General features: G+C 54.6%; 2 protein-coding genes across 4 annotated transcripts in view; both read right to left on the reverse strand.

The window, feature by feature from the left end:
* Positions 1 to 168: 168 nt before the first annotated feature.
* On the reverse strand, positions 169 to 9744 carry SLC29A3 (solute carrier family 29 member 3). Of its 2 annotated transcripts, XM_049811071.1 has the most exons (6): positions 9687 to 9744; positions 8669 to 8932; positions 4470 to 4552; positions 3199 to 3425; positions 1843 to 2005; positions 169 to 1122 (listed from the first exon to the last, which is right to left on the reverse strand). In XM_049811071.1, exons 2-6 carry the CDS (start codon positions 8918 to 8920, stop codon positions 456 to 458), a joined length of 1392 nt encoding a protein of 463 aa, XP_049667028.1. In that variant the 5' UTR covers positions 8921 to 8932; positions 9687 to 9744; the 3' UTR covers positions 169 to 455. The 2 variants fall into 2 exon arrangements, with proteins under 2 accessions (XP_049667028.1, XP_049667027.1); XM_049811070.1 differs by lacking the exon at positions 9687 to 9744 and having other exon boundaries at positions 8669 to 8980.
* A 3112-nt stretch (positions 9745 to 12856) lies between these two features.
* UNC5B (unc-5 netrin receptor B) overlaps positions 12857 to 16941 on the reverse strand; it is a 56197-nt gene continuing 52112 nt past the window's right edge. For both annotated transcript variants that reach the window (XM_049811028.1, XM_049811027.1), the window contains 3 exons: positions 16506 to 16670; positions 16231 to 16415; positions 12857 to 15813 (listed from right to left, as the gene is read on the reverse strand). In XM_049811028.1, the coding sequence (XP_049666985.1) occupies positions 15648 to 15813; positions 16231 to 16415; positions 16506 to 16670 (516 nt within the window). In that variant the 3' untranslated portion in view covers positions 12857 to 15647. The remainder of the gene's footprint in view (positions 15814 to 16230; positions 16416 to 16505; positions 16671 to 16941) is intronic.

Raw genomic sequence — 16941 nt, forward strand, 5'->3', positions numbered from 1 at the left:
CACGACCACCAAACCACTGCAGGGCTAAACCTGTATCAACGAGGCAGCGAAACCCAAAGTGCCGTCAAAAGCCCCGGGTTCAGTTTAAAACCGGCGTGGTGGCACCAGCAACCCACCCTTGCCCACTGGCACTGGGATGAGGGACAAGTTTCCCTGTGCGCACCCCCCCCCCCCCGCCCTGGTGCTTCCCTGAGCTCCCTGGGGAGCACAAGGCTTTTTTGGTCCATTTGCTTTGGTTGATCCGGGGAGTGACAAACATCCAACGGGACCTCCCAAGCACAGGGGACACCCCTTCCCAGAAGGAGGGCTTTCCCCCTGGATGCAACGCCCCCCCCTCAAGACAGGCAGCCTGCCCCAAAACCGTGGCATGCCTGTTTTTTTGGGGAAAAAAACCCCCAAAACTAAATACCCAACAGCAGCACCGCAAACCGAGGGCATCCCCCCTGACTGCTCCTCTACATGAGGTGGACAATGAGAACGGAGCAGGCGGACCCCACGGCCAGCCCCAGCATGAGGTAAAACGTCATCACCACCCCAGCCGCCTCGGCCAGCTCTTTCGGCACGATCTTGGGGCCATAGATGATGACCAGCGTCCCCAAGTAGCCGTTGCTCAGCCCCAGCAGCACGGTGAAGACCACCGGGTAGACATCTTGGTTGAAGAGCACCGTCTGGATGTGAGCCCGGGGTTGGTAGTTGCTGAGGATGAAGAGAGGGAGGAAGACGGTCCTGAGGAGGACGAGGACGGGCAGCAGCTTGCTCTTGGGGCCGGGCACCTGGATCCAGGCGGTGATCTGCCTCCCGCACCAGTCGGCGAGGTTGTACAGGAGGAAACTGGTAAGTGGCGCAAAGTACTTGGTGCTCCACAGGCTTCCTGAGGACTTGCTGACCGACTCGATGTTGGAAGAGAGAGAAGGGAAGATGATGATGGAGATGAAGAAGACGTAGAAGAGGCAGAAGCCGAGAAGGGCGGTCTTCTGCAGGATGGGGCGGAGTGGGGGGATGCCAGTGCTTTTTGCAAGGAAGGGGGTATTTGCGGTGCCTCCTGGCTCTGCCTCGTCCTCCACCGAGCTGTCGGGTGGCACGGTGGCCAGAGATGGGCTCTCCTGGCTGCTCATGTAATACCTGGAAAAGGAGAAGGAGGGAGATTATTAGCCAAGCGTGGAGGGGGGGAACCACAAACTCAGATTTGGAGAGAGAGCAGGAAAGAAGTTGGTGACACACAGACGTCCGCTGGACCCACCAAAGGCGGTGGCAAAGACCCCGTCACACCTCCAGCTCCCTCCTCGAACGCAGAGGTGACCCTCAGGGACCCACCAACCCCTTTTCCCCACAGCAGGGATTCCTTTACACCCTCGGTGGTTCACAGCGGGGAAAACCTACTGCACGCAGGCGTTTGGGGGGCCAGGTGGTTTTAGGTGTTGCGAGCACCAACAAGACCAACGGGTCACGCACATCAGTGCATGATGTTGCAGATACGGACGCCCTACAGGGACCCACCTGCTTCCAGATTACAGCTTTCCGCTGACTTCATGCATTTTGGAAGGCCCGGCGTCAGCACCCCTCTCCCCCCCCGGGGAGGCTTGCCAGAAACTCAGCACACGCTGGGGCGGGCACCCAGTTTCAGTCTGTGGTTTCGGTCAAATGGGGAAGTGCGGCCAGCAGCGGCACAGCGCCGGAGACAGAGCGCGTGGGGTGCCGGGTGGGATGCCGGGGGGTGCCGGGGCAGGGACCGGCACAGCAAACATCCCATGGGTCCCCCCCAGCAACCCCGCTCGGCATCGACAGCGGCAAATCCTCCCAACTCGTGCTTGTGGGATGCCCACGGCAGGCCGGTGCACACACCTGGAGTATTCCAGCCTGGGAAGGAGGAGGTACACCATGATGCAGATGACGATGAAGATGTCGGCGGTGAGGAAGTAGGCCAGGGCGCTGTCCGTAACGTCGGCCGCTGCCGCCAGGTCTATCAAGGAGGCGACGGCGCTGATCGTGCCGCCCATGGCCTGACCTGTGCAAGGGACCAGAAGACCAGAGCTCAGCACCTGGGGCCGAGCCAGCCTGACCGAGATGGGCACAGCTGAGGGCCATCGAGGTGGCAGAGAGCAACCCAGAGCACCTCCAGCGAAGAGGACGTTGATGCGGAGGGGGAACCCAGAAACAGCAGCATCCTCTTTGTAATACCTCCTGGTGCGCTCAAACCCCCCCGAGGGGAAGAAGCTCACCCCCCCTGCCCCACACGCTGATCCCCAAAGCTGGCTCAGGGTACAGCTTCACACACCCCCTCATCTCCATTTCCATGCCTCGCTGCAACACAGCTATTTGTGGAGCTGCATCGCAGCCCAGGTCCCATCCTGCATCCCCTTCCAACACAGCCACGGCACTGCACAAGGGTCAGGATGGGACCCAGCCCGCTGGGCTCGCACGTGCCAAGTCTTGCGGAGAAGGTCCAAAGCCTGCCCAAAGCCTAAACCTGGCTTTCCATGGGCACACGTATAACCACCTCTCTTCTGCACTCCCCCGGAGAGGAATTCAAGCCACCAGCAACAGTTATGCCATCTCACGGATGCGGTGATTTCCCCCACTGGGCTAAACTCATTAAAACACTCCTGTCTCGGCCCCGGGAAAAACTTCTCCGTCTTGATTTTTTTCCCCTTCCCCTCTCGGTTTGTCAGCCGTTCCACAGCGCATTTATAATGTTATCAACCCTCCAGGGAGCTCATCACTCACAGCTCCCAACGTGCCCCTCATCACTCATGGAAACGCATGAAAAAGCTGAACAGAAAGGAGGAGACAATGCAAAGCTGAAGATTCCTCCAGCTGCAAAGAGAGGAGCTGAGGGACATGTCTCTTCCCCCTGCACAGAACAAACACCCAGCTCAAGCTGTCACGCTGGCCGGAGCTGCTCCGCAGCATGTTCAACCCCGCGGACAGGGACAGTGAAGGACCGCCGCTCTCCTCGCTTCTGCTGAGCCCTCAGCACTTCGGTTTATGGGTATTTACAGAAAAAAAAGCACCGGCTCATGTGATCGAGCATGATTCTCCTTCAGCAACTTCCCTTTATCTTTAAGGCAAAGTTAAGTTTCTAAAATAAACCCCGTGTGACAAAACACCAGATGCAGGAGAGAAAGAGAACCAACCACGCGACCACAGAAGACCCAAGAGCACGATCCCACCGGGACGGCGCCGCTGGAGGGCACCAACCTGAGATCAGCGCCTGCAAGTTCTTCATGGGGAAGCAGCTGCTCAGGCCGAAGATGCTGCTGGCGAAGACGGTCGAGGCGCTGCTGACGACGACCACGCAGCCGATGGTGAGGGCAAAGAAGCCGGTGGTCCAGGCGGAGGTGTCGACCTTCACCAGCACCGTGATCACCAGAAAGACGGCCAGCATGACGAAGAGGGAGGACAGGATCCGGACGCTGGCAGGCACCCTGGGGACAAGGGGAAGGAGAGAGTTCTGCGTTTAAAACTATAAAGTGAAGGCACGATGCGGAGGACACCAACTCCTCTGCTGTGAGAAGGGTCAAAGAAAATAAAGGTGGAGGGAGATGAGGAATAAAAAGTAATGATTTTTCTCAGAAGCCTTTAGATGTTAACTCTGCAATTTTCACTTTTGCCATCAGTAGGACTAAGTTTATAAGCCCAGCTGAGCTGTAAATACCCATTTCTCCCAGAAATCAGGAGCTATCCCCATCACTGGAGCAAAGTAGAGCAGCAGCGATAAAGCCTGCCTGGGAAACACAGCAGGCTGGGCGAAAGCAATCAGGGCACGTCACTACGAGATAATTAGTTGTTTGAGCACGGACGTTGCTCATTACCCAGCCAGGAGACTGGATGGGCTGGCCTGGGGGCAGGATGGAAGGAACGAGGGAGAAAGGCAGGGAGCCGGGATCTAGAAATTAAGCACACAAACACACTCGCCTTCGCCTGCAAAAGTGCAGGAGTTTGACGCGGGATAAGGAACGGTACAAATGAGGGGAGGCAGTTATTTTAGATGTAAATCAAGTTTGCAACAAGGCACAGATGGTCCATTTCTTAACCCAGTTCAGCGGCTGGTAGGACTAGAGCCAGGCGTTACTCCTGCCTGGATAAGCCCAGCTCTCATCAGCTGGTCCCCTGGTAACAACGATGGTATTTTTAAGAGGAAAGACCCTTTGCCCAGCAATTAACCAAGGAATTTATCAGGAATTTATTTACAGTGGTGCAACTCAAGCCAACTCCAGGCATGGGTGCTGCCGGCGGGGAGCAGGGTGCTTCACCCCGCTTCATCTCAGCCGGCTGCGGTTTGGGCAGGGGCAGGCACGGGGATTTTGGCTGCACATGGAGGCTGTGCTCACGATGCCCCGTGGGTTCCCCCCCAAGGGAAGGGAAGGCTGAGCTGGGAGCCACGGCTGAAGCCAGAGAAAGGCAGGAGTGACGCAGACAAAGCCGGGGAGAGCCGTGGCCAGCGGACCCGGGAACGGAGCAGCGCTTACTTGTTGACGAGCAAGAAGTTTCCGATGAGGCACAGCACCGAGGGCACAGTCGAAGCAATGGAGACGTAACTCTCAAAAAAGTCCTGCCAGGAAAGAGAAAGGAGAAAAAAAAAAAAAAATGTTAGCGGGGGAACAACACACGAATTTCAGGTCCTAAATACGGCACAATACAGCACAAACGGCGAGTTATGATGTAGGTGTCCACCTCGTTGCATTGTAGCACGTGTTGCAAAGCTGCTCAGGACAACAGGCAGCGGGAAGGGGTCCCGGGGCTTTTTTGTCCTGCAGCAGCCCTGGGATAGTTCAAGAAATTAGGGACATAACAAATTCAGAAGCAAAAATGGAGAAGGAAATACCTGCCTTACCGCTGCACTGGCCCCATGGGGCAGCACCCGAAATAAGGAGGTCTGAATTTCTCCTGCTGGCTCTGGCATCCTGGACAAACCCCCTGACCGTTTTATCCTACTCGAGCTTCGTGAGGGCTGGTTTTTATAAATCAGGACACGAAAGCATTAATATTATTAGCTAACTGCCTTGCAAGCCTGCGATAGCTAGCAAACCTGCGCATCCCTCTCCATGCGGAGCGACCAGGACACCGTGCCTGAGAACGCGCTCGAGCAAAAGCAGCCCAAGTGGGGACACAGGGACATTATTTTTCCTCCCGGTCTCCCCCTCTGCATGCATGTAACTCACTGAGAAACTACATTGAGACTCAATACACATTGACTCCAGGGACTCATATATCATCCGAGCAAGTCGGCTGCAGCATCAGTCAATATTGACCAGCCCACCTCGCGCAGAGGCCAGGCTGGGCACGTGGAAAGCAATAACCACAGCAGAGAGAGAGAGATTTCTTTGCCAAGACTGCAGCCAAATGCTTTGTTTTCAATTCATTTTATGTATTATGCTGTTAAAGCATGTCTGCTCCATCTTCTCCCCTCGAGGTGCTTAATCCCTTGTTTTTCCTACGGGAATCTCAGCCAGCAGGTAGGACGATGCTCGCAAAGAAGATGACCTACATATCCATCCCCATCGCGATGGGCTTTCATTTTCTGCAGTTAGCTAGCTACAGAGATGGGGCCACATTGCGTCCAAGCGTGAGAAGGCACTTGGCACGTTTTCTCTGCACATTACTTTTTTCTTTTTTTTTTTTTTTTTTTTTGCAGCTTTGCATCATAGTCTTTTAATCAGTTTACAAGCATGTTCATTTATCCTTCCCTATCAGGAGCTTTACTGTAAGCAACAGCAAATCTAATAATCGCTCCTAGAGGGTCCATACAGATGGAGACATGAATGCCTGCACTTACGGCATCGGCTCGGCGAAGCAGGAGGCTCAAAGCTCTATGGCCATATGATGAATTATAGGAGAAAAGACAAAGCAAAATGCAAAGTTGGCTGCTAAAACTAAGACTTACTTACCAACCGACTTAAAACAAACCCCCAAACCAGCCTGGGGATATTTAATATACTTCCAAGTTAATTTTCATTTTCTTTTGGGGAGGAAAAAAGACTTCATAATGCTTTCCACCAAGCAGGAGTGTCCTTGAAGTAATCCGGCAGAGATGCTGCGTTTTGAGCACCCTGGGGAAATGTTCATTCATTCCCAGCAACCGTGCTCACACCAGCGGTGGGAAGAGAATTGGGGAAGCATTTAAGAAACTGAGGAACCTGCACTGCACTGGGAAATTTCACCTTGCCTTACCCACGGCCAAACCCTGCTGGTAAAGAAAAGCCAAGCAGAAGGGTTTCAATTGCTGTCATCTCTGTGCAAAAGGAAAGCCCTCACGCCACATTTTTAACGCGGCAGCAGAATGGCGGGTGGCAAATTCAATCCATACCCAGATCAAGGGAAAATATCAGGCTCCATACTTATCCCACTTCTTTGCTCCTGCTCGTTAGGTGTGAATCCAGCTCAGACGGTAACTCTTCTCCCTGCGTGGGTATTCCCACCCACCACAGACATGCTTTCAGAGCAAACTGTTGGCTATACAAGATATACCTAGTTCTTCTCCCTTTCTGCTGAGCCCTCCCTGACCGGCCGGCTTATCTCCTCCAGGCATCCCTTGCTCGCAAAGGCCAAGCTCCCTATCGCCGACATGGTTTTCGAGGAGAAACGCGAACACTGAAAGACTGGCACGCCTTTCCTGGCTAATGACAAATAATAATCCCCAAAGCAAACCTGACATCTTCCTCCACAGGCGAAGCCGCCTTCCTCCCACCTCCTCTGCCTCTCGCGGGGAAGGTGTCATCCTCAGGCACATAAAGGAGGTGTTTGACCCTATATTAACTACAGCATCTTCAAACGCGCTGCCACGATGCACGCCGTGCACTCGGTACCTTAAAAAAACCAAACCCAAAACCCAAACAAGAACAAAGCATCGCGGTGGCAAATTAGTCACCGGCGTCGCCAAGACGTCTTTTGCAAAGTAGTGTTTCTTCTGCTTCAACCCGGACTCAGCAGCTGGGCTCCTGCCGGGCTGGAAAAGCAATCCAGGCCCACGGTGGTGGCTGAAGGTACCAGAGCGTTACCTGGAGCACAGAGCATGAAATTAGCAGCCCTGAGCAGGCTGGAGCCAAGAGCAGGCTGCCAGTCACAGGTGCATCTTTCCGGAGTCGAGCTCTGTTTGCAGGCAAGCCCTCCTGCCGCAGCACCGTGGCTCACCATCTCAGGGCAGAAACGGGGCCGACTGGTTTATTTTTGATCAGACTCGACTACCACGCGAAAAGCCAGGTTGCTTTTCACAGGAGGAGGTCAAAAGCATTGCGCCACGGCCATACGGAAAGAGGAGAAACGTCTTTTTGACAAAGTAATGGCTGATCCGACCAGGAATACAGCTGTGCAAGAGTTTTTAGGAAGAAGACACCTGGTGATACTTAGTCTACTTGAGAACAGCTTTTTCAAGAATTGCCTCGGCTAAGTGTGACGTAGAAGCCAGGAGGAACGGGTGGGATGCAGAGAACGTGGGAGGACATCACACCCTTCGCCCCCTCTCTGAGCATCCTTGCTAGCACAGGGGCAGCCTATTTGCGATTTTCGGGCACGACGGGGACTTGGTCGCCACCAGTTTAATCCACCCAGTATCTTGATTTATTCCGGCACACCAGTACTTCAGCATCCCGGTACAAGCACCGTCAGTGACACTCTGCTTCCTCCCCATCAAAAATACAGCCGGCTTAACAACTATTAAAATTAAAACAGCTGTGGATGCGGTACTGGTGTGAGAAGTCATAGCGAAAATGTGGGTGTCACACCTGACTCTCTGTTTATATAAAAATAAAATGTGCCCAAACCACTTGAACAAGCTCAGCAATGGGAGGAGGACGGCACACAGCCTCCTCACACCAACGCTTTTTCCAGCCACAAAGAAACAACATTGCTTTGTCAGTGGGGCACAGGGAAATAATCTTGCCGTGGCGGGAGGAGCAAGAGAAAACAGCTTTTTTAGGGAGAAAAAGAGAGGCCATCAAGCCTGCCGCCCCAAGGCCGGCTCATCAATCGCCCCGTGACAAGCTCCTTGTCCCATATGCCAAAAGCCAGATGTTCATCGCTGCAAGGAGATGCTCCGCTCACACCTGCCAGATCTTGAAGGAAAAGCAGTAAAGCATCCGGGGGGGCTCGAGACTCTCACAAGCCACAAGCTCCAGGGCTGGTGCTCCCGCAAAACCCTGCTGCCACCTCCGAATGACGTGCCGCACCAGCCAGTGCAAGGGAGAAAATGCCTAAAACGTGTTCGATGCCTCACCATGGGGCAAGAAGCTCAGAGCAATTTATCTCCCAGCCCACAGGGCGTTGCAGCCTGAGTCCGGCTGGAAAAGCACAGAGCCCTGCAGCGCTCAGGGGCTTACCAAGCGTGAAGGACAAAAAAAAAAACCCCACAAAGATTTTTACCTTGCACTGTAGAAATCGTCCTGTGAAAGGCAGCCTTGCTTATGGGGCAGATTAAGTCAAATTTTTTCAACGCAGCTTAAACCTCAGCACGTCAAATCCAGGTAAAAGACAGACCACAAAGTACTACGCCTTTTAGTTTTAAGCAACTTTCTTACAACCGTTTGTGCTCCCCAAAGAAACCTCTACCCCTGGTTTGCAGCAAGCAAAACCCCAGAGGACGTTCACTCACCTTCTGGGGAAGTGGAGGGGAAAAAGAGCAAGTTAGGAAGGAACCCAGCTGTTTTTTCTGCCACAAAAGCAGCACACTCACCCGCAGATCCGATGCCGCTGCCTGTCCCGCCGGGCCTGCCCGATCCGAGCAGTTTTGCAGCTTGTACATCCAGTAGTGCTTTGCCGTGATGAAAAAATTCCAGGGCAGCAGGGACCCGATGCCCAGGAGGAAAAAAATAACGTAGGTGCCATGTAAGCGGTCACTCGGCTTTTGCCGGCTGTACCTGTTCACCGTGGACTTCTCGATCAGAGGTTCCTCGTCTGGGGGAAAGCCGCCGGCTGGCGGGTGCATAGCGCTGGCACGCTGCAAAAAACCAACCACCGAAAAAGATATTCTCACATGAGGGTTGCAAACCGTTGCACGCAAGCTGCTGGGTGCAGCTCCCTCCTCTTTTGGCCCGTGATCGCCCAGTCAATGCCGGATGAGTGAGCTGAACCGGCTCAGCACGGAGACGGCTGGATCCTTAAAAGGTGGGGGAGAGGGGACCGAGGCACGGTGGGGACAGGCTCTGCTGCAGCAGCACCCATGTTTCCATGGGTAATTAATAATTAACCCATCCCCTTAGCCTTGCAAAAGCAGGAAACCTCTGCTCGCTCCAGGAAATAGGAACAGCTCGTAAACCAACAACGCCATCGGGCTTTGCAGAGCAACCCGCACCCTAGCGTGAACACCAGCAGGCTTTCTAAACCGACTTGTAAACTAACGCCACACCACCAGGCTTTGCAAACCGGCCCGTAAACTAACGTAACGACATCATCGAGGCTTTGTAAAATGACTCATAAACCAGCACGACGTCATCGAGCGTTGGAAAACGACTTGTAAACTATCGCAGCACCGACAACCTTTGCAAAGCTGCTCGTCAAACTCTCACCCAGCCGCCCCCGGGAGGCAGGGCCGAGCCGAGCTGCCGGCGGAGGGAGGAAGAGAGAAATCCGGGGATTTGGAAAAAAAAAAAAAAAACCAACAAAAAACCCCACCCCCTTCCATTTCAGGAGGAGGAAGCCTCGCAACCCTCCCTCCGACCCCCGCATCCCAGCTCTCCCACCATAGCACTTACTGGGACCCCGCCGGCTCCTTCCCTACCGAGCCGGGTTAACCCCGAGCCGGGTAACCCCGCCCCGCCACGCCACGCCCCGCCCCGCCCCGCCACGCCCCGCCGGGCGTGGCCCCGGCCCCGGCCCGGCCCCGCGCTATGCGGAAGGGAGGCGATGGGTTGTGCTGTCTCTCTCCCTGCCCTTTTTCCCTCTTTTTCCCGACTATTTACTCCATCTGACCTCTTGCAGGTGCAGCACTGGGCTCTCCCCTCCTCACCCCCGGTTTTACATCAGGAGCGGGTTCTTCAAATCAGCGTTAATCACGGCCTGGCAGTAACAAAAGGTGCTGGCAGGGTTTGGGGTTTCGGTGGAAGGCAGAAAAGCGCCAGCGTGTCGTTCCCTTCCTGGGGATGCTGGGGAATGGGGAGCATCTTCCATGGGATGAAGGGCCCCTTACCAGAGCCGGGACACGAGCTCCTCCATTAACTCGCTTCGCTTCCTGCAATGCCCCATGAATTTCCTGCAATGCCTCATCGGGATGAATTTCACTTTAAAGTCCTCAATTTCCCCCAAACACTCACCTTGAGGGCACCGTGGGACCGTGAAGGAGAACACCATTAGGCTTCCTCCTCTCCCCTACGCTTCTTTGCCCTTTTTCCTTCCCCAAAGATGGGTTTGGCTCCTCCGTACGTGGGCAGCCACACGGGAAAATGATAAACCGGTGAGGCCCCGGCTTTTCTGCGACCCCACTACAATCAGACACGCTTTGCCAATTCGTTTGCGCTTGTGTTGGCAATTAGTGGAGTTTTACACCTTATGTTTCCTGTTGCCAGCTGTTTGCCTTTACCCTTCCCCATCTCCGTTATCTAAGGTAATATAACCAAATTGGGTCTCTCTCTTGCTTTTTCCTCCATTGCACATGTATCCAGCCTTTTTTCATCAAAGCAAAATAGTCCCCATTTTTCGCAGAAGGCCCCGAGGCGGTCTGAGCTGGATTTTTTTCCATGTACAACTGCCTACGAGACAAAAGCAGACAGACCCAGACACCTCCCAGCAGCACCAGTGCACGCACAGCTGGCCACCGCCGCGGAGCCAGGGCCGGCCACCACCCGTCTCCAGCTTCTCCGAGCCTTCGAGGAGGCAAGATCAGATGGCCTTGGCCACCCAGATGTCAAAATAGCCCAAGACACACGCATGCTCCGGTTTTTTTTCCCCTTCCTTCGTGAGCAAAACAAGCAGAAGCACGCGATCAACCCACCGGCGATGTGCTGAAATGGAAAGGCTTTAGAGGAGCGCATGGGTTTCTCTCCAGAGGTTTCTCCTTGGGATTTTCATCCGCATTGACGTGCCAGGCTGGGAAAGCACCTGAGGAGATGGCACAGCCTATCCGAGTCAGTAACCCATCAGCTCAGAGGGATTCGCTTGATATTTCTGGCCTGCTGCCACCTATCATGTCAAAAAACCCACTGCTGGAGAAGAGCCTCAGATCACATCAGCACAAGAGACCGTGACAGCCGAGCAGGGGAAACAAAGCCAGTCCACGCTTAACCGATGCCGTGACGGCCCCTCGAGTCAATATTACCCACACTCGAGAGACCTTCCACAACACAGACCCTCCATGTGGGCTCGGGCTGGATTTTAGGGGCAGCCTGATACTCAAAGCGGGGTTTGAGCTGTTTCCCTTCCACCCCAGCCTCAAACACAGGGCCAGTACTGGTTTGAAAGCAAAGTGAGCTGTGCCGGAGCAGAGAGGTTTCCCGGTTACCCCAAAGGAATACCGGGCATCCCATAGCGCTGCTTGCCCTCGCCGCGCTGGAGGCGGAACGGAGCAAAGGGGGTGTAAGTAATGGTTAAGAGATTGAAATTTGTTACGCGGGATTTACAGCGCAGCTCCCCCCACCCCTTGGTACTGCTTGCCACCATACGGAGCGGCTCACGGTGAGTGAATTGTAAAATCCAGCGGGACTGGCCCAAAGGAAATTTCCTAAAAACGCAATGGAAAAGTCAAGAGACCCTGACGTGGGTTGCTCCGGTGCTCCCGGGTGTCCTCTCGCCGGCAGAATAAATCTGTTGTCACTTAGTGATGGCACAGCAGCCACTTTTGAACCCGTCATGGGGTCTGGATTCAATATATCAACTGCAGAGATGATTTCATTTTAAGGGGAAATAGCAAGCTCGGTATTTCAATAGAACATCAGATGAAATCAGGCACCGTTTTGGTCAAAGCTATCACAGACTTGGGCCCTTGGAACGATGGGTTAGTGCAAAAGGTACCCAGTGAAAGCAACTTGGGAGACTGAGGTTAAAGGAATGAAGGTGCAAAGGAAAAAAAAAAAGCTTATCACTTCTGAGAAGGTGTCTGCTCCAGCATTGGATTTGGAGCCAGATAACCCAGCTGGGAGGGTTTTGCATCTTTGCGTGGCTGCGTTATAATCGCCACAGCGTCAGGGCAGCAATTTTCTCCCCATTTCTTTCTCTGGTTGCAGAATCCCCACGCCTGCCCAGCGCAGAGGCAACGTTGCCATCTTCTGGTGGCACCTTGTCCCCATGAGCTGGGCAAGGCGAGCGGCCCAGGAAGGGTGGGCAGGGGCAGCGGGACCCTCACCTCTCCCCGCAAACCTTTCTGGCTTTGCTTTCTCTGGCAGAGCCGGAGCGATGGGACTGAAGCAGGGGAGCAGCGGGACAGAGGTGTTCCCAAAGCCAGGGATGGGGCGAGGCGAGGAGGAGGCAGAGAAGCGAGGCGAGGGTTGGAGGATAGGGATGCCAGAGTCGTGGAGCGCAGCTCCGTGCTCCGTTCCCCCGTCCCAAATTAGGGACCCTGGTCCTGGTCCTTGCTGGAAGGGGCATTGCTTTCGGAAATGAACTGCTGGAGACGGTGGCTTAGCCCACGAGACGTGGTTGTAGCACCAGTCTCCCGCCTTGCAATCACCCATGCGAGTCCAAAACAAACCATAAATCAATCTCCCCAGCTTACCTCCATTAGGGACTCCGACAGCAACATCCTCCCGCTGCCGGCACGCCTGCGGCATCCGACCCAAAGCCAGGTTGGAGGGATGCTCGCGGGGATCTCCACGCTGCTGCTGCTGCTCAAGCTGGACCCGAATCCCTGCAGATGCTAAACCCAGCAGGAACTGGTGAGTGATGAACGCGAGAGGAGCGAGCAGATTGTTTCTTTTTTTTTTTTATTATTAGACTAGGAAATATAATTTATTGCATAAAAATTAATTTGTTACAATAGGAATGCTAAACTTTATTTACAGTTCTTTAGTTTACAGAATAAACAGATGCGGTTTTAGAGGATGCCACCAGGCCCATCCCCCAGACATATAAATATGGAAACAGATTGCGGAGCAAGAGACAGACACTGCCAGCATGACACGGACCGTGGGTTTGCCTTTGCCAAAAGGCCCGGCCGGAGAAACCCCCGGGTTGCGGAGGGAGGCACGGAGGGCTCCTGGGAGCTGGCACCCATGGGAGATGGGCGCAGGTGCTCAGAGGACCGGGGTGGGGGGCAAGCCCTGCCTCCCCCCGTCCTGCTCCTGACACAGGTTCCCTGGTCTGCAAAATGGGGAAAACCTCCCCAAACACGCAGCTCGGCGGTTCTAGGCAGCTGCTGCCCACCAAAAGGAAGGGGAAGACGAACGCGGACGGATGGGGATGGAGGCAGAGGCACCCGCGGGCGGGACGGACGGATGGACGGACAGACAGGTGTGCATGCCGGCGCAGTGATCCGTGAACCAGAGACAGCGAGAATGAGAGCGAGAGAGATTCAGAAGCGACCAAAAAGAAGAGCATCTCATCTCACGGAGAGCACTGCGGCACTGAGAAAGGAGCCCTATAAAATGCCAGCAGCCAGTTTGATCCATCAGTTCTTTGCTTCTTTCCAAATTTGCTTACTCTCCCTCAGCTCAGAGACGGGGTCCCAGAAATCAGATGCTCAAACGCAACCTAAAGGACGGATAAAACCCTTCCCACGTGGCACAGCAGCTCACCCAGCAGAAGTTTTCCCATCCAGCACAAATGAAAAAGATCCCCCTCTCTCCCACAGCCTTAAAAACCCAGCAAGAGATGAAGCCCGGAGACCCCGAAAAACAGCAGGGAGCCGCTCTACGCGTTCAATTGCTGCTTCAAGAGCTGCCGAGAGGAATCGTACCCGTCCCCGAGCAATACTGAAAACTTCCCCCGAGCTGCCCTGCTCTCGCTCGCGGCAGGGCTCCCTGAGTTTGCTCCGGTCCCCAGCACGCTGCAGGATGCTGCAGGCATCCCGCGACACCGGTCCAGGGCTTCGCAGCCAGGACGCCGTGCATCACAGCCCGAAGCAGGACCTGCTCTCTGACCCTGCTCTTAATACTTCCACTGATGGAGGATCCACAGCCTTGCTGTGTGATCTAGTCTAATCCTGAGCTTACAATCCCTTTCCTATTTTTTTTTTTTTTTTAAAACAACTGACACATTTCTATGATATAGCACTCACTGAGTAACTATTTCTATCTGCAGGCAATCTAAATTTTTACCTTCATTGAAACACCGTATCTTTGCGAGGAACCTCGTTCCTGTCTACCCCTTGATTGCTTTCCATTCATCCCACAATTTCTCCATCGTTACATAAAGTCTGTTACAGGGAAAAAAAGGAGCTGGAATGAGAGGATGGAAACCCGATCACCGCTTACGATGCCGCCCTTCGCATGAAAACGCTCAGCCTGGCTTGCAACTTGCAGATACCAAAGTCTCCCTCCCCGAATCCCTGCTGAAATACTGCAACAAAAACCAGGCACGAGTGCACGGACCCGAGACCCACACGGTTTGCGAGGGGCCGCATCCTGGCTCGCCAGCCCTCTGCTGTCCCTGGACCCCTCCCACGAGCTGCTCGTCACCCCCCTCTGACCCCCGAGCCCAGGTTTGGGGTGCTCACTGCAAAATCCTGATGGGTTTAAAACATCCCCCCCTTTGGCCTGTGGGTCGGTAGCTTGGTGCAAGGACTGAACTCTTTGGTTTGTACTGAAGTTATGTAAATGAAGGCGTAGTCATCCTAAAAAGCTCCCCCAAACGATGCCAGGGAAGAATTCATTAAAAATACCCATATCTGGTTGCACTCCCCCCCTTCCCCGAACCCTAAATGCAGGGCAGCATCCCTCATCCCTCCTGGCAGGCGGAGGGGGTTCCCTTGCTCCGCTGGGCATTGCTGCTGGGGAAAGGGGAGTTTGCAAGGAAAAAATCTTGGGGAGGGTCTCAGCTGGCCCTGAACCAGAGGGGCGTAGAGGCACTTCACCCTACAGACTCCCTGGGGGTCCCAGGACATGTAAACACGTTTTGCTCAACTTGGATCGCACGCTTTTCCCTACAAAAGTGTGTTCATTTAAATCTCTCTCTCTCTGCCACCCCGACACAGCAACGCTCTTGCTCTCACGCACAAAAAAAGATTTATAAATCTGTCTTTTTTTTTTTTCTTTTTTTTTTTCTTCTTCTTTTTTTTTTTTTTTTTTAAAAAGGACTCATCCAAAGATCTGGATAATAAATTATTTGCGTTTCCTAAGAAACTTTTTTTTTTTTTCCTTTTTTCTTTCTTATTTGCCTTGTTAAGCTGTCTGAAGCTTTTGACAGAAGTAAGCCGTTCGCCTAGATTGTACTCGTCTCTTCAACGCAGAATTGCTATTAAAGGAGGAAGAGGGGAACCTAAACGAAGAAGGAGAAGGAAAGCCCCCGTCCCGACTCGAGAAGCCCTAATTCCTCCCCACGCCACGAGGAGGAGGAGGAGGAGGAGGAGGAATGCTGCGTAACACTTGAATTGCTTGTAAACGCTGAGGATGGGTCTCTAAGGCTGACAGCGATGCGGGGAGGGAGGGCGAAGCGACGGCCTCGGCCCTTCCTCGCTCAGCCGCTGCCCGGGGATGGATGTGCCTCCCCCCACCGTCGGGGAAGGGTCCCCCGGCCTCGTCCCCCCTCCCCGTTTCGTCCTCCTGGCCAGCCAGCCGTGGGGAGCATCATCAGCAGTCGCCTTCCGTGGCCATGACCACCAGCATCTCGCTCTTGCCCATCTCTTCTAAGGCACTGGCCAAGGTGTTGAGATCGCCGTCGTCTTGGTGCTCGGCTTCCCATAAGTCCAGGAGCACCCCGGTGGGGCTGGCTTTGGTGGCAAAGTAGTTCAGATACCTGCGAAGGGGAAACAGAGAGGAGGTCCAGGTCGGCGCGATGCCCTTCGGGGGACGGAAGGAGGGAGGATGCCGGAGCAGCGAACCTCTTTGCAGCACGAACCCTGATGGAAATGCCGTAACGCAAAGGCCAAAGCCCTTGAGGCACAGTTTTCGATTTTTACACCGAGCTGGCGTTCGTGCGAAAGCAACGCAAGCTTTGTTTTGCTGAAATGACCCTCCCTTCCTTCGGTCCTCAGAGGTGGGACCCCGGCAGGAACGGCCCGAGCACCGGCCCAGATAAATAAGGGCCAGTTCAAAGCGACAAGAGACCCGGCGCTGTGGCACACATCTAGATGGGTATAACTATGCATAGCTATATCCATATTTATGGGTGGACCTATATAGCTGGACATAACCTAGCTGGGGGGAGACCCACCGGTCCATGGAAAGCTTCTGGGCGAGAAGCCTCCAGTCGTTTCCCCTGGAGTTGGGAGCATCCAGGCTGTTGCAGATCTTCTGCCGGATGGAGAGGGGGATTTTGAAGGCGTAGGGTCCCAGCTGGGTGGTGGTGGCGGCGGCACCGCTGTGGTGGGAGCGGAGGGTGTCGAAGGAGCTGGCGTGCTGCGAGGGGAAGGACGAGGCGAGACGTTGCAGCGCAAAGCGGCTCCCGAGCGTGTCCCCTTGCTGTCCACCCACCTCCCCACCGCTCACCTCTCCCAGCGTGACGTGGAGCTGGAAGATCTGCCCTTCCCCTTCCACCTGCCGGACGCAGATCTTGCAGGTGAGCTCGGTGGAAGCCTGGCTGTACCTCTCCAGTGTGAAGGTGCAGTGCAGGGCTCGCTGGCTGCCGCTCCAGATGTGATAGAAGGGGATTTCCTGCGGACCACCAAAGCACGGGCTCGGCGAAGGCTCCAGCAGCTCCCTCGGGAGATCCCACCTCCTCCAGCCACCCCACGGGGATGCGACGGGACAGAAGGACTCCACAGACAGCATCCCACCAGGAAAAGACCAGAAAACCGGTCCCCCTTCCTCCTCCATCCCTTTGGGAGACAACTCTGGAGACAAGACCGGGACACTCACAACCCCGTGGTGCCTGGCTGAAGATGGTGTCCCCCCGCTCTGGGATCCCGGCTGCCCCCCGCCTCAG

The sequence above is a fragment of the Accipiter gentilis genome, chromosome 9 (genome assembly GCF_929443795.1).
Source record: "Accipiter gentilis chromosome 9, bAccGen1.1, whole genome shotgun sequence".
Taxonomy (NCBI): Eukaryota; Metazoa; Chordata; class Aves; order Accipitriformes; family Accipitridae; genus Astur; species Astur gentilis.